General features: G+C 50.7%; 2 protein-coding genes across 8 annotated transcripts in view; one reads left to right on the forward strand and one right to left on the reverse strand.

The window, feature by feature from the left end:
* The window catches only part of EZR (ezrin), a 51634-nt gene extending 50629 nt beyond the window's left edge, over window positions 1–1005 (forward strand). Inside the window, exon 14 of the mRNA XM_036886800.2 lies at window positions 25–1005. Coding sequence (XP_036742695.2) covers window positions 25–189 — 165 coding nt within the window. The 3' untranslated portion in view covers window positions 190–1005. The remainder of the gene's footprint in view (window positions 1–24) is intronic.
* A 666-nt stretch (window positions 1006–1671) lies between these two features.
* Window positions 1672–22218, reverse strand: part of SYTL3 (synaptotagmin like 3) — a 62887-nt gene continuing 42340 nt past the window's right edge. For 4 of the 7 annotated variants that reach the window (XM_057489069.1, XM_036886792.2, XM_057489068.1 and 1 more), the window contains 8 exons: window positions 21728–21862; window positions 11589–11767; window positions 9747–9849; window positions 7445–7615; window positions 5196–5301; window positions 4095–4200; window positions 2965–3185; window positions 1672–2043 (listed from right to left, as the gene is read on the reverse strand). In XM_057489069.1, coding sequence (XP_057345052.1) covers window positions 1934–2043; window positions 2965–3185; window positions 4095–4200; window positions 5196–5301; window positions 7445–7615; window positions 9747–9849; window positions 11589–11767; window positions 21728–21862 — 1131 coding nt within the window. In that variant the 3' untranslated portion in view covers window positions 1672–1933. The remainder of the gene's footprint in view (window positions 2044–2964; window positions 3186–4094; window positions 4201–5195; window positions 5302–7444; window positions 7616–9746; window positions 9850–11588; window positions 11768–21727; window positions 21863–22218) is intronic. The other 3 variants (XM_036886798.2, XM_036886793.2, XM_057489067.1) reach the window with 1 other exon arrangement.

Genomic DNA, 22218 nt, shown 5'->3' on the forward strand with positions numbered 1-22218 from the left:
GACTAACGCTTCTCCATGTTGCAGACCCTGAGCAGTGAGCTGTCCCAGGCCAGAGACGAGAACAAGAGGACCCACAACGACATCATCCACAATGAGAACATGCGGCAAGGCCGGGACAAGTACAAGACGCTGCGGCAGATCCGGCAGGGCAACACCAAGCAGCGCATCGACGAGTTCGAGGCCATGTGAGGGCCGGGCCGGGCCGGGGCGGCGGGCCTCCTGCCGGGCTCGCAGAGGGGCGCCGCCCCAGACTCACGTGGTACTGGTAGTTCTCTAACCTAGGCACCCCCACCACCATATTCCAGTTCCTTTAAAAAGGCAGTAGTTATCTCAGTGGGAACATCCTGGGGTTGGGACCAGTGGAAACTTCCCTGGTTTATTTTTCCCAATTGTATCATAGTGCCAAACAGGTCTCATTTTTATTATTATTATTATTATTATTATTATTGAATCACTTTCTGTTTTCTACTTGGAGCAGGACTGATTGAATTAAGGAAAGATACCTGTAAGGTCTGAATAACGAACTCCATGCTGACGTGTGCGATACGGGATTCAGTATAATCAAAACCACATTGTGGCTTATGTTCTGTGCCATACTTTTTTCTGTATTTGAAATTAGCTCAAATTGATTTGATCTTGATTTCTATGAAGGATCCATCTTTGTATATTTATGTTTTTTGAGGGGTGAAAATTATTGTGAAAACTGAGTCTAAAGCACTCTTACACACGTGCACACACAGTGATTCCTTCCTCTGGGCCTCCCGTCCAGGATACACGGTACAGGAGGATTCTCCGCTCTTGGATAAACTGTTCTCATTTGGTTTTTTTGCTTAACAGTGGCCTGCTTGGTGGGACTTACACACCTAATGAATGATCAGCTGTAGAGTGTAGTATTTATATATAAATGATAACATGGGTTTGTAACATTAGTTTAAAAAAGGGAAAGTTTCATTCTGTATATTTTGTTACCTTTTACAGAATAATAAACGAATTATGTGTTAAAAACCTGGTAAGCATGGCACTTGATCCGATGAGACATGGAGCAGTAGTGAAGCTGATTAACTGCTATAATCACATCTGTAAAAATGGCTTGAGTTCTAGCGCTCTTTGTGCTCATGGCTGACTATGCACATTGCAGTTTTCCATCAGAGTTTCTTGTTCGAGGACACACTTGCCCTTCTGATGAATCAGACGCCAGCCTTGGAGGGAGTCCTCCAACCTGGTTATCAGCTGTGTTTCCACAAGAACTGTTCTGATCTATTTTCACTGTACCACTTCCTTGAAAAGCTGGTAAAATGTCAGCTCTCACACGTCACCAGTTCTGCTTAGCCGCCCTTCCCATGCTCTGTCTCCTCGGTTAAGACGTCTTGTGCGGGTGAACCCTGCACCTGCGACTTAGGAACTAAAGCTGAGATGCAGCAGTGGGTGCGTGCGTGGGGGTGGGGGGGTAGGGCGCAGCAGGGGGCCTTCCCGGACTTGGCCACCTGTGTAGTCCTGGCAGCAAGGCATGGTGAGGCTGGGGCTCTCAGCGTGTCCCCACCTGAGCAGGCGGCCCCACCGCACTCCGTGGGGTGGCTGGCTGTGGGCAGAATGGGAGGAATTGAATACCCACCTGGCTCTTTAGAGGCCAAGACTGTGGTTCTCACAATCTGATGAGCCCTGGGAGACAGGTAGCTGTTGAACATTTAATGAAACCTGGCCATTTTCCACATCTCAAAGCAGAAAACCAATGTGACATTTATATAACCGCTAATTCCTCTGTTTAGCAAATACACAATGGAGATGGAAGGATGCTGTAGCTACATGACAGCCCCAGGCAGAGAGTGTTCACACTCCAGGCGGCCTTTTCCAGCCATGTGTCCACACCCAGCTCTTCAGCTAAACCTCAGGCACGCAGCCCTTGAAACACCCACTGTAGACTGGAACCTTCACTTCATTGCAGGACGAGAGTCATGTCTGTCCATAAATTGGGGCTGGAAAGAACTTTCTGCCACTGAAGCTTTGACTGTGAGCACGAGTCGGCACCGCCACCTGACTCTTCCTCTGTGATATAAGCAGAACAACAAATCAGTGATAGGTGAGGGGACACCACCTTACCACCCGTTTTCTCAGCTTTATGACAATGAGGACCAATTTTTAAGTATTTTTTAACCTCAAGACCATATTAAAATATAAACCACTGGTGACAAGAGGGACCCCACCTCCACCCCCGAACACATCCAGAGCAGGACGCGCTCAGGTGTCCTCCCAGGTTCTGTGAGGCCTGAAAAGCCCAAGGCCGTGAAAGGGGTAAGGACGGCTTCAGGGGGCCAATTCTCCCCCAGCGGGAGTCGACAGTCTTAACACTTTCTGGTGTCTGTGGACAGGTGGGGGTGTCAGACTGCACTACATTTGTTCACTGGAAGGAGTTCCTTAGAGGAAGGGGGTGTGCTTTGCACGGTATTCCTTTTAAGACAGGTTGTAATTTATTACCGAAAGTTGCTTATCTTCAGCGGCCCTCAGCTGGGGCTGGGGTGAGCAAGTCCTCCCCAGCAAAGGGTGCCCCTGACCCACAGGATGCCAGCAGCACCCCTGTGGAGCAGCGCTGAAAGGGGTCCCGCTCTTAATGAAATACTTTCTGAATTGCTGTTTGTTTGGGTTAAGAAGATATTTTCCTTTGAGAAAATAATCCTTTTATGATTGACACCAAAAACAAAAGCAAATACTGTACCCAGCCCATGAGGAGGCCTGTAATCTCTGTTGCTTTAGCAGATCTAAATCTGATTTAAATGGTTGAAATATTTTGCTGTATTATCTCTCAGTTGTAGAGTAAGAACTAGATTTGGTAATCTCCATTTATGGCAGGGTTAGGCAGTTTCAAAGCCAGTTAAACCACTGCCGTTGTGGAAGTATTATTCTCTTTAAATGGTATCCATGTGAGAGAGTCACTAAGGCTAAGCCATGCCACTTGGGCCCAGTAAATACCTGAAACAGACTTACTGGAACCGAGCCTGACTCCTCCCAGGAGGCGGTCATTCATACCAAAGACGGCCTGGTCCCACACGGTTAACTCGAGGCTTGACCGCCTCAGCTGGGACGGGGTCACCCCGTTGAACACAAAGGAGTGCTTCCACTGGGGACAAGCTTGCTTCTTCAGGACCGGGGACCTCAGCCGCAGTTTTTGTCGGTCCGGCAGAGTGAGACAGCTGCAGGAGGGACAGAGATACAAATCCCGTAATGCCCGCCTGCACGTGGCCACCTTTCCCTGTTGATCCTTGCTTATCAGAGACTAAGTGCTAAGAAAGGGCTAAATCCTTCGCAGAACAAAAATTCTGAGCCAGGAATGCGAATGGAATCCCAATATTGGCTGCATGGCCTCTGGACAGGATCTTCTGAATTTAAGAGCTGAGCTCTGCACCAGGAACAAAGGGTGCTTTGGGGTTCTAAGCCACAGGGCTCTTAATGTGCCTCCTTGCGTGCCCATCATCGAGGCAGCGTCTGGCTTACCAGCCCTGCTACCCAAGGACCAGGACTGCACACACGTGACCTCATTTTAACCCTGTTCTTCCCAGGAAGATACAATGAGAAGGGCCATGCTACTTGGCCAAGGCGTTACAGAAAAGTGGCAGTGTTTGGACATAGTAAGCCATCATTTTTTCATTATGTCACTAACTGGGGATGTAGCGATTCTGTATAATCATTAACAGTGTTTGCTCTGCTTCGGAGATGCCAACACACGTGTGGTGATAAGCGTGCAATACGCAGCATCCTCCATCTTACTACTCACATGAGAGACGTAATGTTAAGGGCCTAGGTTCTCAGCACTGCTTTTTCCATGGCCTGTTTGAGTCAGAAGGTGCTGATTTGCTGATATAACACATAAAACCTGGGTTTCAGGTTAAAATGTTCCAAATCTAGCCTCAGTATGTCCAAATCCTATGAATTCTTGGAAATCAGAGACTTTCACACATGTGATGTTGAATTTTCATAGAAAAGCTAAAATACAGTGAGTTTAAAATGGCTTACACTTTCTGGTGTTTCCTACAGTTCCTAGGACCATGCCATACATGTAATGGATTATCAGTTATTCATACTTGATTAAACCCCATACCTACCCCTTAACAAATGAGTTCAGGGCACCGTCCGACCGCACCGCCAAGTTCCTGGCTCCCAGCACCACCACACAGAGCTGGCCATTAGGTGATGGCTGGTCTCCAGGCCCTGGAAGCAAAGCAGGCTTTTGCAGTCAACCCTACTTCTGCACGTAGTGGACAATGCCAGCACCCAAAAACTGAGCTCAACGAGAGGGTGTCAGAGCCCTCAGACCCCAAGAGAGCAGACGGGAGGAGGAGCGTGTCCACTGTCAGGCTCTGCGGGCGCCGCTCCTGCGTGCCCCACTGAACAGGCAGCGTGGCGGAGCAGCCCTGGGACACCCGCAGCTGCAGAGTACAGGAGCCCAAGGACAGGAGGGGGACACAAGTTTCAGTTCAGTGGTAGCCAGTGGCTCGGGGCAGCAGGGGGCTCCCAGGACGCCTCTTCTAGGGGGACGGCAAGGCCCATAGACGTGGGTGACCTGCAGCAGCAGAACGGCCTCTCCCGGTCAAACAGGAATCACCAAAGGACATTCCAGAACTGTGCACTCCCTCTGTCTGCATTCTCTGCCCTCACTTTTTCCATATGGCCATGGGATTTAAGCTCGTTCAGTGTCCTGCAAGGTCCCCAAGGACCTGTCCTTGATTGTTCTCCCGCTGGGCAGCAGCTGCTCAAGTGACCCAGGGGCAGGGACCTTCACCTGGAGCCTCGCGGGCCCCAAGCGCCTTGAGTCGTACTCTTGGTTACTAAGGGCCAAACTCCCAGCCATAACAGGTGGTCGTGGGCGGGGTCCCTCTTCAGGAGGGGCCACAGCAGAGCTGTTCCCAGCAGGGAGACCATCCAAGCCTGCCCCCTGGGAAGAAAGCCCGGGGTTGGGGTCCTGGGGGCCATGTAACAGGCATCGAAGGCTCAGCCTGTTGGTCATTTGTTTCCCTTCCAAGCCGTGGGGTCCAAGAACCCATTTCCCAGGCTGAGCGTCCCAGGTCTTGGAAAGAGTTCCTGGAGCCCGTGGGATCAGTGGGTGGCAGAAAGGAAAGGCTAGAAAACATTGCCCCGCCCCTCGGCCTACCTGTGGCTCCAGGCTTGGGGGTGGCAGCACACTGGCGGGGCTGGGGGCCACTTACCTTCCTGAGCCTCCTGGAGCCTCCTGGGCCCTGCGGGGAGGACCAGTTTGGCCCGGACTGCAAGTTCTCCATTATTTGGAGAAGCGCCATCTTCGTCTGTCTCTGCCTAGGGCCCAGAGGAAGAAGTCAGAGGCAGGGTCAGAGGCAGAAGAAGTCACTTCTGACCTGGGTTCCTCTGGCGGCCTCCACTGTCCATCAGTGTCCCTGCCCACCACCTCCCGCCCACTCCCCCGCCGCAGAGCCTGGCAGGCCTGGGAGAGCCCAGGCGTGAAGCGGCCGTGACCATGGCAGGGTGGTCTTCCTTCCACATGTGGGGGCCCTCCGTACCCCCACCCACCCCAGCAGAGGCAGATGGCCCAAGGAAGCACGTGGTGCAGCAGCCCTGGCACGTTCCATAGGGTAGTCCTAAGAAAACCCAGACACACATGAGTTTGAGAAATTAAATAGGGCCAACCCCCCACCCCCACTGAGTCCATCCAGGTCACTAAAGGACCCAGCCCAGCAATGCTCCCAGGCCCGCACAGGGGTGGTGCTCCAGGCTGGGTGAGTTGCCCCCTCCTTGCCCCAGAATCCCCGAGGACACCTCCCTGCCACTCTGGTGGCTCCCCTGGCCAAGAGGGATTTCGCCAGAAAGCGAGATCTTGGAGGGCAAAGCTGCGATCCGGCCGGCCCTTCTCCCCGGGGCGGGGCAGGGCATGGGGCAGGGAGTCACTCAGCCCCCACCAGCAGAGGAAGGGCCCCAGGCTGCTCGGCCAGGGCTGCAGGAGGCTGTGGGGGCCAGCCGCCCATGCTGTGCCACATCTCCCGGCTGCCCCAGCACAAGGATGGCCCTTGGATGACAAATGAGATCAGGCCGCCTGTATCGTCGGTTTCCACAGCCCACGCCGGCCCTGTGACCCCCTCCTGTCTGGGCCAAGGGGGCTCTGTGAGCAGGGTGGTCCTGGTCCAGCACCAGGGTGTCTGCCTATCAGCTGGCATTAGCAGGATGCCTTTTAGCCTGGTGCTTTCTGCTCCTCGCCTTCTTGCCAAAGGACAACTAGCCTTGGTGATGACCTGTTTGTTGTGAGTAAGGGGGCCTAAAGGAGAAGATGGGCAGGACGCCCTGAGTAGGGGATCCTCGGGGGAGCCCACACCTGGCAGGGAGAATGGGCAAAGCATTCCTGGAGGAGTGGCATTTAAGGGGTGCCTTGGGCACACCCTGGGCAGGAGAAGGCACTCCAGCTGGCCTTCCTGAACCGGGCTCTGCGGGGCACTAGGCCCGAGAGGGGTGAGTGCGGAGGTGGGATGGGCTCAGGGCAGCATGGGCAGCCCCGGTGGGACAGGGAGGACGGCTCTGGCCGAGGACCCCCGCCTGCTCCAGGGCGGCAGGAAGTGAAAGGCACTCTGGAGCAGAGGCACCGTGGACCGGCCTCCCTGGCTTCAGAGAGGACACGAGCCACGAGCCGGCGCGCAGGGCAGGGCTGACGGTGGGCCCTGGGCTGGTGGAACGGGCACCCCATGGTCGTGTCTTAGTGACAGAGCCCATGACCTCATCCCCCAGCCTTGGGTCCTGGTGAGAAACGTGCAAAGCAGCCACCCCACTAAGTGTTTCTCCTCTCAGCGGCACAGCCCGGGAGCAGACCGCCCCCAGGCAGCACCTCCGCCAGCCTCCGGCCCAACCCCAAGGTCGGCTCTGTCCCCAGAGCAGGGACAGGGACCCTGCAGCCAGGGCGGCCTCGCCCTCTGAGAGCACCAACCCAGCCACCCACACCTGACTGTGTGGGGAGTGCCCGGGTCGGCGGTGTAGAAACAACACGTCCTAGCCTGTACAACAGGCAGAGTCCCACCTGGGGACAGCCTGACTGGCCACACGTCATGGACTTTGGCCTGCAGCGGCGTGAGGAGGCCGAGGCCCCCACAGCCAACACCAAGTGACCCTGGATGTGGGGGAAGCATGTGGACCCATGCGGCTGTCTTAAGGGGCTGAGCCCCGAACCTGCCCCAGCCTGGTGTCTGGCTACCCTGAGGACAGGGCTATTCAGGGACCTGAACACACCTGAGCAGGTGACTCCCTTGGCCTCCCCCACCCAGCAGAGCCCGGCTCGAGCCCCTTCTCCCTTGGCTGCGCCCGTCTAAGCCACAGCCTGGCGCGCATGCGCTCGTCCTGGGTCTAGGATGCCCAGGTGGGCGTGCTCTTCTTGGGTCCCTGTGAACAGGGACTTCAGTTCTCCCGGTGGGAGAGGGGTGTTCAGTCCCGAACTAGACATCACCTTGGCCCGCAGTGGAAACCAGTGGAAAGACTGTGTCGTGCTATCTTTGAAGTCCCACGTGGCCAGAGGAATGATCACTTGTCCCAGGAACACCCTCCGGGTGAGCGTGCCCAGGTGCCACACGGAGACCTGCAGCTGCCGGGTCACGAGCTGGGCAGGCTCCACCTGGTACTGCAGAGGCAGGACACAGACAGTCAGCCTGGGCTACCGGGCCACAGCTCCCAGGCCACAGCTCCCAGGCCCACAGCTCCCAGGCCCCAGCTCCCAGGCTCACAGCTCTCAGGCCCCAGCTCCCAGACCCACAGCTCCCAGACCCACAGCTGTCAGACCACAGGTCCCAGTTCTCAGCTCCCAGGCCCACAGCTCCCAGGCCCACAGCTCCCAGGCCCACAGCTCCCAGGCCTACAGCTGTCAGACCACAGGTCCCAGTTCTCAGCTCCCAGGCCCACAGCTCCCAGGCCCCAGCTCCCAGGCTCCCAGCTCCCAGGCCTACAGCTGTCAGACCACAACTCCCAGGCCCCAGCTCCCAGGCCACAGCTCCCAGGCCCACAGCTCCCAGGCCACAGCTCCCAGGCCCACAGCTCCCAGGCCCCAGCTCCCAGGCTCCCAGCTCCCAGGCCTACAGCTGTCAGACCACAACTCCCAGGCCCCAGCTCCCAGGCCACAGCTCCCAGGCCTACAGCTGTCAGACCACAACTCCCAGGCCCCAGCTCCCAGGCCACAGCTCCCAGGCCCACAGCTCCCAGGCCCACAGCTCCCAGGCCTACAGCTGTCAGACCACAGGCCCCAGTTCTCAGCTCCCAGGCCCACAACTCCCAGACCCACACCTCCCAGGCCTACAGCTGTCGGACCACAGGTTCCAGTTCTCAGCTCCCAGACCCACACCTCCAAGGCCTATAGCTGTTAGACCACAGGTCCCAGGTGTCAGGTCCCAGACCCACACCTCCCAGGCCCACAGCTCCCAGGCCCACAGGGGCCTCCTTCCCGCAGGTTGCAGCCAGGGTCCTGGGGTGGTCAGAGTGGGCCAGGCAGCTTGGAGCTGGGGGTCTCTGCCTTCTCAAGCATGGAACTGCCCCCCGAGCCCCGGGGCCTGGTACCCAGCCTGGGGAAAGGCCGCGCAGCCGCTGAGCCGTCTCCCTCAGGGAAATTTCTCTCGCGAGACAAGGATGAAAGTCCTTTGTTCAGCCCAAGACTGGAAATCAGGCAGAGACCTGTTCCAACTCAGGACCTGAACTTGCATCTGGCCAGCACTGCCCCAGCCAGGGTTGTCCCAAAACACTGAAAATGAATTTTATTTTTTAAAAGTGCAAAGCATGAGCTTTTGGTGCTGGCATTTGCCTGGATCAACAGCACCTGTGGCAGGCGTGCCAGCCTGTGTGGCGCTCCACAGCCCACATGCGGTTCCTTCAGCATCAGTCCTAAGTTCTAAGTACTCTGTGAACCTCAGTTTCCCTGTTGGTAAGTGAGGATTCTCACACCTGGCTCACAGGGCGTATAAAGCGCTTGGCCAGAGCAGGGGCACAGCAAACAATGGCTATTATTATTTAACAAGTGGCACTTTTGTGCCAGCTGCTCAGATGGCCCTTGCTGGGAGCTCACAAACGTCCCTCTTCTCCAAGGAAGGCAAACAAGGGCTTGACGCCTAGGATCCCTGTGCTACCCGGCCTTGACCGGGCACATCTGCACGTGTCCACAGAGGTCTTCCAGCTCAGGGCCTCCCACACCTCACTGTCTTCATGTGCCAGCCTCACCTCCCACTCACCACCCTGAATCCCAGCAGTCCCTCCTTATCTCTGCCCTAAATGACAAGTCCTAGTTCACCAAAGAAAGTGAAAACCCAAAGAATTCCTCTATAAAATTTTTTCATGAAATAACTTTTTTTCCCCATAAAATATGAAGATACCTGGGTTTGCCAGGTATTACAATAAAGGAGCCCCGTACAAAGGTGGCAACACAGTAGTTGAACTTAGCTGGAGAATGCCTCTCTGATTGTCATAAAAATACAACAGGACAAAGCACATCAAAAACTGAGAGGCAGCGAGGTTCCCTTCCACCACTTCCTCAGAAATCATTAATCAAAAGCCACTCTCAAGTCCAGCAAATGCTGTACTTTTCCTGTACAAAGGCTGACATTTATTTTCTACCAGCTTGCCACTGATTGACAGAGTCCCACGGAAATGTCTCATTGTCTGCAACTTATTTAACTGACTCAAGAGTTTGGGAGAGCCGTGCGCTGGACCCTGGCCCGTGTGCCCGGCCTGGGCCGGGAGACTTAGCACAGGAGTATGTGTCCAGCAAGTACCTTCAAGGTCTCCTGAAAGGTCGGGTCCAGGGTGTTCCTGTGGACTCCGGTCTTGCGTTTTCCCTGGGAGGATCTGTCCGGCAGCAGGTAGGTCTTCACGTACCTAGAGGCCAAAGGCAGACAGGACCAGCTGAAAGCCCAGCCGGGGCACCCAAAGGGCGCAGGAGGCACAGACTCCCACATCAGCATTTTCTTTGCCCTGCTCCCTGCTGAATTTGGGGTTGAGAGAATGGGCTTAGTAGCCACCCTGACAGTGACAAGGACAGTGCTGGGCACACAGCTTTTGGTTTGCACAATCTTTGGCTGTAAACCTCTGGAATGTTCCTGGGGGTGTGAAGCTCGCTGGCTTTCCTTGTGCCCTGTTCCTAGAATCTACGCTGCTCATCATCTGCCATTTGGTGGTTTGGCAGCCTCTCGGGGCTCCCCGGAGGGCAGGTTCTCTAAGGTCATGTGCCAGCTTGTCTCCATCCACCTATAACTTCACTTTACCCACCAAAATAAACAAATAAATAAAAGTGGAAATGGGAAGTGCATGCCTCACGCTTTGCTCTCCCCGGCCTCACACCGTCTTGACCTCTGAGGACCGGCATTCACGGCTGCTCTCCGCTGAGTCTGGGAGTGCAGCTGGCAGAGTCTCTCTCCATCCGCACCCTGCCCACCCCCCAGAATCCTGCTCTAGGCTGACCCCTCCCCTCAGGTCCCAACACGGTCCCTCTGGGCTCCTCGGGCAGCTTTACTGATGGCAGGAAATTTCTGTGTACAGTTTAAGGGAAGGACCACATCTTGCCTTTTTTCCTATATGGAAAACTTCTGGCCCGCTGTTTTGATGACCAGCTGGGAAAAGGAATGGCTTGTTGGTCTAACCAAACTCTCCTCCGCTCTGGAACCCGCAGGAGCTCCTCCGCGCCAGACAAACCAAGCGGGCTGCCGCAGCCCTTACAATTCCCCTTTGCAGGGCCTCTCCCGTCCTTGCAGTCTGAGATTCTACCAGACCCCAACCTATACCTTAGGCTCCAGGGAAACTGCAAGAGTCATTGTTTTAAAATTATCCCCTGACTTTCCCCACATAAGGCTTTTCTCATAGTTGTGTTGGAACTGCTTTCTCTACACGACTCCCGTAAGTAGAAGTCATAACCCTGTCCATTCTGCAGGTGCATCTCGAAGCCCATCAGATACGTTCATTCAGTCCTTGACCGCCTGTGCGTCTGGTCCTCTTCTATAGCCCTCAACAGGACTCCAGCGACGTGGTTGAGAGCATGGCTGTGTGAAGTCTGACTCCACCGTTTATGTGCTTTGACCTTGGGTAAATTACTCGACTTCTCCATACCTCAGTTTCCCTACTGCAACATGGGGATAATAACAGTACCTGCTTCAGAGGACTGTTGTAGTGGTTCCCTGAATTAGCCTATATTATACCTTCATAACAGAATCTAGAACATAACAAACATTCAACAGACACTATTCTAAGCAAGTGAGGTGGGGGTGCACACAGAAGTAGGCCTTACAATCCACCTGGGGATTTAAAAATCCACGTGAGGTTATAGCCAAATCCTAAGCTACACATATGCAAGACAAGATTTCATGAGGTCTGTCTGAGGATAGCTACTGGGGGTGAGCTCCTGGGGGTGCTGAGCTGAACAAAAAATCTGGGTACTGAATTGTGCTGGGCAAGACTGGAGTTCGGGTGTCACTGGCTTAGAACTCTGGAATCTATTGAAGGCTTGCAACTTCCAGGGGAAGGCTGGGTGGTAAATTATAGATTACTCTTGGACTTCTACTTCCCCACATAAACTTTAGAATCAATATGTCTATCATTTCATGTCACGACTTGGAGAAACTTACGGGTTGCACTTTTTCTTCTTTTCTTCTCCGTAGGCAAGGTTCTTACAGGCCCTGATGCATACTTCTAAAGAATGGGTTTTGAAGCTATAACGAATGGCAAATTCTATTTCTCCAGTGACATTAGCATTGTCAAAATTGCCCATCTCCGTACAAGTGCTGTTAATGCTAATTAAACTTCCCTGAAATCAAGAATGACAGATATAATAAATTACTTTACAGTTAATCAACTTTTTTACAGTTCTGGTTTTAAGACATCAAACATATTAAAATTTACACAGAGCATGCATTCTAACTTACATTCACTGAAAATGCATCATCTTATATTTTGCCATAATAACTTGCCACATATTCTGTTCAAGGGGATGGGGAATTCTCAGAAGATCCCATCTTACCCAGGTACAATCTTTGCCTAGCAGTAAAAGTTACACAACCTCATTCTTTAACACAAGTGAGTTGGATGACATGGATTATCTCTTGTGCAATTCTGCAAAGATAAGTCTCAGGACAGATGATGTCCGTGGTGGGAACAGCCGTGTGCAAAGCAGCGGGGCCAAACACTCATGACTGAGAATCAGATGAGCTGGATTCAAATGCTGGTCCAGCTCCTCATTTGATTTGTCAGTCTACATGGAAAAACACAATGTCTCATCGGGTTATGGTGAGGAGTAAATGGAATAAAGTATCTAAGGTATGCAGTCAAAAACAACACGGAATTTGTTATTTACATCGTTACGGGCACCTAAATGAAAAACAAAACTGCCATCATGTGAGGGCACTGGAGGATCACGATAAGTAGCAGGGAGTGTCTGCCCCCCAAAAAAACAAACTGCCTTTTCACTATTAAATTTGCTAAATATTTGCTGTCACCTGCATACAACCAATCTCAGTGCTGACTCCACAGAAATCAGGAAGCCCAAGTGGTTTCCACTTCTCCTTCCCCACTAGGTCCTCCACATGGTCAAACATCCTGAATAGGGACAAACAAAGAAGGAAGCCTGGGGCTTTCTCTCTCATGGGAGGGAGGTCAAAACCCAACAAACCAGCAGCTTGCCAGAGGGACCAGGGCCTGAGCTGAGAAATGTCACGAACACCACCAACTCCACCCAGCCACCGGCTCTGGGCAACATCATCTGTTTCAGCAGTTAGACCGGCAACAATTCTTCAGAGGGAGCAGTGGGACGGTGTGAATCAGTGAGTACAGACAAGTGCAGACAGAAGGTAATGGGGGGGCCTGGTGGAAAGTGTGTGCTGCCAGAGAGGCAAAAGGGGGACCATCAGATGGTGTTCCCCAGGGGGATTCACTCGAGGCTGTCAGCCTAAACCGTACTCCAACTTTCCTGCCAGGCGCAGTGAGAAAACTGAATTAAACTATTTCAAGGCATCATGGAACTGCCAGGACAGCCAGGACCAAGGGTCCAAACCTAAAGAGAAGAGAGCTCAGCGTGGTGATCTCTGCACGCGTGTCCCCTGGGCATCTGCACACGCTGAGCAGCACGTGCTGGAGGTGTGAGAAGCCGAGCTGCACGCCCCAGCCGCGAGGCTCAGGGGCCAGCTGGAGTCCCCAGCCGTCCGACCAGGTGGGGAGACGATGCCAGTGGCAAGCCTGCGGGGGCCTGCCAAGTTCCCAGGGCTCAGGGGCGCCCTGGGGGTGACACTCAAGGTAGCTGCTGACCCAGAAGGTGTCACTGAGAGGCGAGAAACTCAGACAAACTTTCAGCAGTTTCATCCGACTAGACACAGAAACTTGGAGATCAGGCCCTCCACACTTCCAGCTGGGGCCCCTCCGGGCTTTCCCCGGGGCAGAGGAACGGACGTGTCCCCACGGGGACGGGCCGGCATAGGATGCACGGCCAGCAGACGGTCCAGCCGGGGAGGATGCCGTTGCCCCTCCTGCTCGACCGGAGCCGTGGCGAGCAGGGCCTCTGCGGGTTTCTGTCCCCCGGCACTGGCTGAGGGCCTGGCTCATGTGAACCCCCAATAAACAGGCATGACAAGAATAAAGCGGGCCCTTGATGTGCCTTGATTTAAAGAGTCCTGTGTAAACGCTATGGTGGAGGCTGAGCCGTGCCACTGTGTGACCACAGGGGCAGCGCAGCTGGAGTGGGAGGCCTTGGAGGAGGCCCTGACCTGGGGTGAGGACGTCAGCCGCGTCACCTAACCACGGATTCCAGAACAAGAATATTTTAAAGTAAAACAACACGTAGGCACATCACAGTAAAGTTGCTGAAAATCAGACAAAGAGATAGGTCTTAAAGGCAGAGGGAAAAATGATGACCTTCGAGGGAGGAAACAGTAATGGCAGAAGATGGGACCCAGTGGCCCTGGGCACAGGGCTTCTCCACCTGGGAGGGGAGAGGGGAGCAGGCTGGGTATAGGCTCGGGGTTAATTTTGACATCCGAGGGATTAGGGAATTCCAAGCAGATTCTATTTTATTTTTGTAAAGTAGGGAGGGAGATTTATTGAGAATGTGGGAGGGGGGCAGGGCATAGGGCCTGGAAAGAGGTTTGAAAAGTAGTGAAGTGGCGGTTGTGAGAGCAGGAAACTGAGTTAGCCGGCAACACGGCAGGCTCGGGACTGGCACTGCTGGGGCATGCTTGGTGTTGGTGACGCAGCAGGCACACCTAATCCCCATCCCCTCACCCTGGCACCAGGCTGCCCTCTGTGTGCACAGCCGTCCAGGTGCAGGTACGGAGGAGGTTCCACCTGGCTCCTCCAGCTCGGCGCCCAGGAAGCACTGCAATTACTCACCCACCCTTCATTTTATAGGGAGACAAGGCAGAGGGCAGGGCAGGTTGGGGACCCAACCAGAAACTGCACAGTGAATCAGCAGCAGAGCTCCAGTGGACCTGGGCTCCTAACTCCTTGGGCCATCAGGTGACGGAAGTGTCTCTGAGTAATTCAGCTGCTATGCCTGCTTAGCGGGACCAAGCACAGCCTCAGATAATGAACAGATAGCAGAGCACGCCCTCTGCTCAACTGCATTCCTTCCGTTAATTTATGCCTCTACGGTCGGCCGTTGCCCAGGGAGGGCTTTCTGGTTCTATTCTCCCTGTAGCTGGAACAGAATCTTTGAGCCAGTTGAAACTTTGAACAGCAAAGGGAGTCAATCAAGAGGGTCTGGCCCACGAGAGCAGTAAGAACTCAGCTTAACTTTTCTTAGAACCATTGGTGCTGTCTGGGTTTGAAAGAAAAGTAAATCTGAGCAGAAGCAAAAGAGGACTATGGAGGCAGGCAGGCAGCACTGGATGACTTTCTCTGAAGGTCACGAGTTATCTATTGTGGCTGCAAGAGAGACCCGATGCCCTTTTATTTAACAAAAGTGAGGAGTCAACTGAAACCAGAGCTATACTCAAAAAACAAGTCAGCCCTGCTCTCCAGAGCCTGCCCAGCACATCACTGCGGAGCGGTCGGCAGCCAGGCAGCCTTCCCGCACGGGGCTCGGACACTTGGTGGCTGTGTGATCTCAAGCAGTTTCCTTACCGTCGGTAGCTTCAGTTTCCTCATCTGTAGAATGGGGCCTATCTCATGGGATTGGTATCAGACTCAGTTAGTTACTGCATGTAAAAGGACTGAGAACTGTGCCTATGTGTAGTCAGCAGAAGTTTATTAACCTTTTAAAAATGCTACACAATGTGGCTGCCCTTTGTAAGTTGAGCAAATCATTTCCTTTGCTTTGCTTTCTCCTTTGTAAAAAAAATTGTGACATATATATTAAAAAGTACATATAATAGATAGGTACAGTTCAATAATAATTTTAAAATGAATGTCCCTGTACCCACCACTTGGCTAAAGTAACATAACCAGGGCCTCAGAAGTACGTGTGGCTTCCTTTTCCAACTCCCATTCCTGTCCTAAGGAAATGCTGTTTCACAAATTTCCATTAATTAGCCTTATTTTTCATTATGATTGTATTGTGTATGTATATATCCCCCAAACATATATTGGTTAGTTTTGCCTGACTTGGGAATTTATGTAATTAGAAATAATACTGTGTACTCAACACCCAAAATGCAAATAACCCGATTAAAAAATAGGTGGAGGATCTGAACAGACACTTCTCCAAAAAAGAAATTCAGATGGTCAACAGGCATATGAAAAGATGCTCCACATCACTACTCATCAGGGAAATGCAAATTAAAACCACAATGAGATATCACCTCACACCAGTTAGGATGGCCAACACCCAAAAGACAAGGAACAACAAATGCTGGTGAGGATGCTGAGAAAGGAGAGCCCTCCTACACTGCTGGTGGGAATATAAACTAGTTCAAGCCATTGTGGAAAGCAGCATGGAGGTTCCTCAAACAACTAAAAATAGACATACCATTTGACCCAGAAATTCCACTCCTAGGAATTTACCCAAAGAAAACAAGATCCCAGATTCGAAAATACATACAAACCCCTATGTTTATCGCAGCACTATTTACAGTAGCCAAGATATGGAAGCAACCTAAGTGTCCATCAGTAGGTGAATGGATAAAGAAGATGTGGTACATACACACAATGGAATATTATTCAGCCATAATAAAAAAACATATCCTACCATTTGTAACAACATGGATGGAGCTAGAGGGTATTATGCTCAGTGAAATAAGTCAGGTCAAGAAAGACAAGTACCAAATGATTTCACTCATTTGTGGAGTGTAACAATGAAGCAAAAGTGATTGAATAGAACAGCAGCAGACTCATAGACTCCCAGAACAGAATAGTGGCTACTGTGGAGGGCTGGTGGGGAGGAAGGGAGAAGGGGATTAAGGAACATTATGATTAGCACACGTAATGTAAGGGGGTCACCGGGAAGGCAGTATAGCACAGAGAAGACAAGTAGTGACTATAGCATCTTACTATGCTGATGGACAGTGAATACTGTGGGGTATGGGGGGGGCCTTGATAATATGGGTGAATGTAGTAACCACAATGTCACTCATGTGAAACCTTTATAAGATTGTATATCAATGATACCTTAATGAAAAAGAAACAATACTGTGTACATTATCTCTAACTTTCACTCTATTGATACTGTGTTTTTAAATTCACCTCTGTGGTTGGGGTAGTTCACTCCCAGGCAGTATTTGAATCATTGAACAGGCCATAATATACTCACTCTTTTTCCACTGTTTTCAAATAAAAGGACACTAATATAAGGCAATAGCTAAATACAGTACATTTTCAAAAATCAGCACAACTAGAAAAGAGCAGAAATAAAGACAAGGGAGACTTCCCAAGCCCTGGCGAGCTCTGTGTGATGAATGGGGCGAACGTTCTGAGCCATCCCCTTACTCAGAAGTGGCCCACATGACACAACAATGTCCCACGTCTCAAATTTATTTTTAAAGGAAACAACTGGAAAGTTGGGTTTTTACTTCTTCTATGATTGAAACTCTGCCCTTTCTCAAACTTAAGCCGACCTCCTGTCTAACCACCCCTAAGGGGTGCCACTGTGTATGTCACGTGGCCACTTCTGCCAATCACGTCTTCACTGAGAAAATGTAAACTGCATGAAAACATTGGCATAAATGCATTCCTTTTTAGATATTTTTTAAAACAGAAGTGTAAACAAAATTGAAAATCAGACAAGGAACTCTTGATTTTTTTCCTACCAGGGAAATCCTAAAACATTAACCATATATTTCTTCATCCCATCAAGTTCTAACTCCCTCTAATGATTAGCATTTTCCTTTTCTTTCTTTTTTTTAACAAACTGGGTTTTTTCTTCTCCCAAAACATTATATGTTTATGGAGAAAATATATAAAACACAGATGAGCCAAAAAAAGAAATTTAAGAAAAAAAGCACAATCCTACCATTCTGGGATCAACATCTTCATATAATTATATGCGACTATGAAACTACTTTGTAACCCTATATTTTGTTTATTGGTACATATTTTCCATATTAATATTTTTCAGCCACATTATTTTTAATAGCTGCAAGGTATTTCTCTGAATAAATATACCATAATTTAACCACTGCCCTAGTTTGGACATTTAGGTTGTTTCCAATTTTTTGAAATGAAAACAATTATAAATAATGCTCCCTGGACATCTAAGAGCACATGGTTTTGGCAACATTCACCATAACTTTTTAAGACTATTTCCTGTAACTGAAATTGCTGGATTGCAGAGAACAAGCATTTTAAAGGCCTTCAATATGTACTGCTCACTGACCTCCGGTTCACCCAGTAGTTTATAAGAAGCCTACTTGCTCCACATTCTTGCCAACATCAAGCTGCATTTCATTTTAAAATTTGCTAACATTGCCCCCAAATAGTGCTTGCTTTTAAGTTTGCACTGATTTAACTGCTTGGGAGGGTGAGTGTTTCCCCTATTTATTGCCCACTTGCATTTCTCCTTTTGTAATAAGTCGAGGTTGAATAAGCTTTTTTCCGGCCCCAACTTCCTGCTTCTCAGAGAATGTCAAAGTCTCTCAGAAAAGCAGGCAACCTCTTGGGCAAGAAGCCATATCAGTGTTTGCTTTGCGGGAGCTTAGTTTCCTCAAACAAACACTGCTTCTATCTAAGGGGAACAGTAGGATTAAACGTGTACCTCAAAGGCATGATGATGAATTTTAAGGACACAAATTGGAGGAGACTTCAGGAGAGAGGGGAAATGCAGACCCTTGGTCAGCGTGCGCCAGGCTTTGGGGAGCTATCCTACGAAGCGCCTAAGATGCACACACTCCCGGCAATGTCACCAGCATCATTTCCCCAGCTCTTACAGGCTTTCTAGGTGTGGATCAGCCCTGGGGCAGTGAAGCTGAGCCAGGGACAGGAGTCAGGAAAACCACGCAGGCTAAGAGTTTGACATATCCTGTGAGATGGAACAGAAGCCTGGGCTTGGACTCACGGGGCCCCTGGGGGTTGGATCAGAGTTCTGATGCTTCAGTTACTGCATGACCTTGGCCAGCTGCTTAGCCTCTGTGAGCCTCACTTTTCCTATGTGTGAAATGGGACAACAGCACCCTCCCGACAAGATGACCGTTAGAATGGCTGGGAGGTGAGGCGCCCACTCAGGAGTCGGCACACAGTAGGCCCTGATGTAAGGATTCATCCAGTTGGTCCACAAGCACTTACTGAGAGCATCAGGAGCAATTCTGGGCACTCGGGAATGACGACAGACAGCAAATAACAGACAAAACAGTTTATCGCTGCAGAAGGCGACAAGGACGTGGACAGCAGAGCTGGCCAGGGCAACGCAGGGTGGACAGGGCAGGGCGGGCCTCCCCGGGAAGGTGACCGTGGAGCAGACTGGAAGGAAGGGAGTGAAGGGGCTTGGGGCCACCGGCAGAGGGGCAGCTGCAGAGACCCCACGGCAGGCGTGTTGTCCCGTTTCAGAGACCCGGAGGGCCAGTGTCACTGAGCCTGGGAAAGGTGAAGACAGGTCGTGTAGGGCCTCCTGGGCCACTGCAGGGCAGCCCCCAGCCTGTGTCCCTGCCCCTGTGCTGGTTTTGGGCAAAGACATGCCTCCAGCCCTTGATGGAATTTAAGAGTCTAGTCTTGGGGACCCCTTGGCAGTTCTGGGAAAGTTGCCCCTCGGTCTCCCTGGGAAGTTTAGCCTCCGCCTCCCAGATCAGCCTTAAAAAGGCTCAAGTTGACTAGAGCCCTGGTGTCCTTCGGTCACCTGGGGCAAAGGCAATCCTTCCAGTGAGTCTTGGAAAAGCCTCTGAGGCCACCCCTACGCTCTCCCTGTCATCACACCACAGGGTTCAGCCTGGGAGAGAATATTCTGGAGCCTCGCCTGCCTGCTTCTCCTCAGGGAAGTGTTTCCTCAGGTCTTTCACCTTCCAGAGCTGTTCTCAAGTACAAATAACACCTAGTCATGAAGAAAGGTGCTAAGCCACCCTCAAACCCAAGCTTTCTGAGACATCCTGGCAAGGCCATCGACGCTGCCATCCTTAGTGTTTTGACGGGAGGCACACCCGTCCAGGAGAGGCCAGGCCTCAGACTTGGAAATCTTACAAACCGCTGTGGGCCTTGGGGCAGGTGGCTGCATTTAGCAGGGACTTGAGAGGGGCCCAGAGGGGACTCGTGTGAACCAATTTGTGTTTGAGAGATGAATCCTCGTCCTGACCAATGTGGGTGCACAGACCTGTTTGGGAACTGGATGAAAACATGAACCTTCTTCCCGGGAAAATGCACAGAGGCACGTGACTCCACATTCTGGACGCTGTCCCGGAGAACTAACAGCAGGTGCCACTTACTGCCCAATTTAGTGTCCACAGCAGTGCTGTCCAGAGAAATATAACGGGAGCCAAATATGTAATTTGAAATTCTCCAGGAGCCACAGCTTTTAAAAAGGCAGAATTTATTTTAATAGTGTATTTTATTAATGTAATATATCCAAAATACTATCATTTCAACAAATGTCAAAATAAAAATTAAGATGATTTACATTTTTGTGTACCTAAGTCTTCAAATTCAGTGTGTATTTTATTTTAGTTTATTTAGATAGAATTGCCATTACATTAGCTTTAGGTCAGTGTGCTTTTCATACTCAAAGGATATCTCAATTCTGATCAGTCATATTTCAAGCGCTCAGTCACCACAGTGATGACTGGCTACCGTATTGGACAGCACAGACCCAGGCTGTTAGAGAATCCTTAACAAACAGCATACTTTCCTCAAGTCTGAAATTGTTAGGGTTCGACCTGCAGTCCTCAAACTTCACTGTGCATACAGATCTCCTGGGGCCCTTGTTAAACTGCAGATGGTGACCCCGCAGGCCTGGGTGGGGCCAGAGACTCCGGTTTCTGACAAGCTCCCAGGTGACGCCAGTGTCGTGGGGCCCAGATTTGAGTAGTGAGGGTGTGGAGACGCGGTGTCTCTGAGGGAGGCAGGACCACCCGCAGGAGCCATGGAAGGGATGTGTGGGCCACTGGCATCTAGTGGACGGAATCAGCGATGCTGGCTTTCCCTCAGTGCACAGGCCTGGCCTGCTTCCGCCGTGATGGTGTAATGTTCCACGGCACATTGATGCAGATAGGGGAAAGTTCATCACTTCTGAAGTGAACACTGTTTTCCATAGAAATATGGCCACCCCAAGGCACAGAGAGGCTGAAGGACATGCTCTGTCTGGGTCACGGGTCACACCTTTTACTACAAGAGCTGGAAATGAACAAATTGGTTTCCAGAAACTGGGTTCTGGAACATCTAAGTACATGTGGGATTTGTGCGTTCTTTGATTCTCAAAGCAATCCCGTGAAATGCAAAGAGCTGTGATACCCATTTCCTGAAGTTTAAAGAGTTTTTATGATTGCCTAAGATGGTTTAATAAGGTAAAGAACTATGGCTGCCATTGAGGCCTCATGCGCCCTCACTCAAGACTCTGTTATACCATGCATCATAATTTAAGGCATAAAGTAGCATTCATTTAATGTTTTTGAATAAACAAATGGCTGAATTAAAGGCCTGCCTATAAACAAAGACTACATGTAAAACACATAAAGCAGTCTTGAAAAAGAACAAAGTTGGAGGGCTAAAACTACTCTACTTCAAGGCTTCCTAAAAGAGTACAGAGTGGTCCTGGCATTAGGGTAGACGGAGATCCGTGGAGCAGAATGGAGAACCCACAAACAGCTCAGATCAAATAACCACACTCACACAGTTACTTGATCTCCAACAAAGATACCAAAGTCAATGGGGAAACAAGAGTGTTGTTTTGACAGAGGACGCAGGAATAACCATGTTTCCATGTGGAAGAAAACAAACCTCTACCTTACACCCTTCACAAAGACAAAGCACAGACCTACACATAAAAACTAAACTCTTATAAAGCTCCTAGAAGAAAACAGGAGAATATCTTCATGACTTGTGGGTAGACACCACACAGAGACAGCCATAAATAAAATATCTGATAAATCAGACTTCATTAAAATTAAAAACTTCTCGTCCAAAACACCATTATTTTCATTATTAATTACTCTTTATATATGAAAATGTTCACAGTAAGATGTAAAAGAGAAAACCACCATCAAAGTAGAGCCAGATGATTCCCCAGTTCCCAGCTAAAGTAAAATTTACCTGCAAGTTCTAGTGTCATGCTCCGGTTCATCCCACAAGACAACACCTCGCTCCCGCCCCTGCCTACAGTCCGGTTTGACATCACGTAACCACCACACATCAGGTATTAGATGGGACTCACGTGTCTCAAGCCTCCTGAGAATAAAGTGGTGGGTGTTGGGCTGGATAAGGGATCCTCTCGCTTCGAAACAGGGTTAGTGGGGTGTTTGGGGCTCTCTTGATTGACAGGTTTCATAATATCTGGTGTGCTGGCCTTCTGGAAGAGGAAAGACACAGTTAGTAATATAGTCTGCATCCCAGTGTGATTTTTGTTTAAATGTGGTTGAGTTCAGTTAGCATGTCTTGCATCTGTTACATGATGGCACTAACATGCAAACTCCTGGGTGTGCTGAGTGAGGGTACAATCCTGATTGTATAAATGCATGCACACCCCCCCACAGAGCCCCGAGGCCCATGTCATCAAGCTTAGGGTATTCATGAACAGTGACAGGTGAGTTACTTATAGATTAGTAAGAATCTTAAAGAAATTGAAGTCCTCACATTTTCGGTCTTAATAGTGATCCTGGCATTTAATCACATGAAATATAATATTTATCCTATCAGTGTTCTGGC

This window comes from Manis pentadactyla, chromosome 12, assembly GCF_030020395.1.
Source record: "Manis pentadactyla isolate mManPen7 chromosome 12, mManPen7.hap1, whole genome shotgun sequence".
Lineage (NCBI taxonomy): Eukaryota > Metazoa > Chordata > Mammalia > Pholidota > Manidae > Manis > Manis pentadactyla.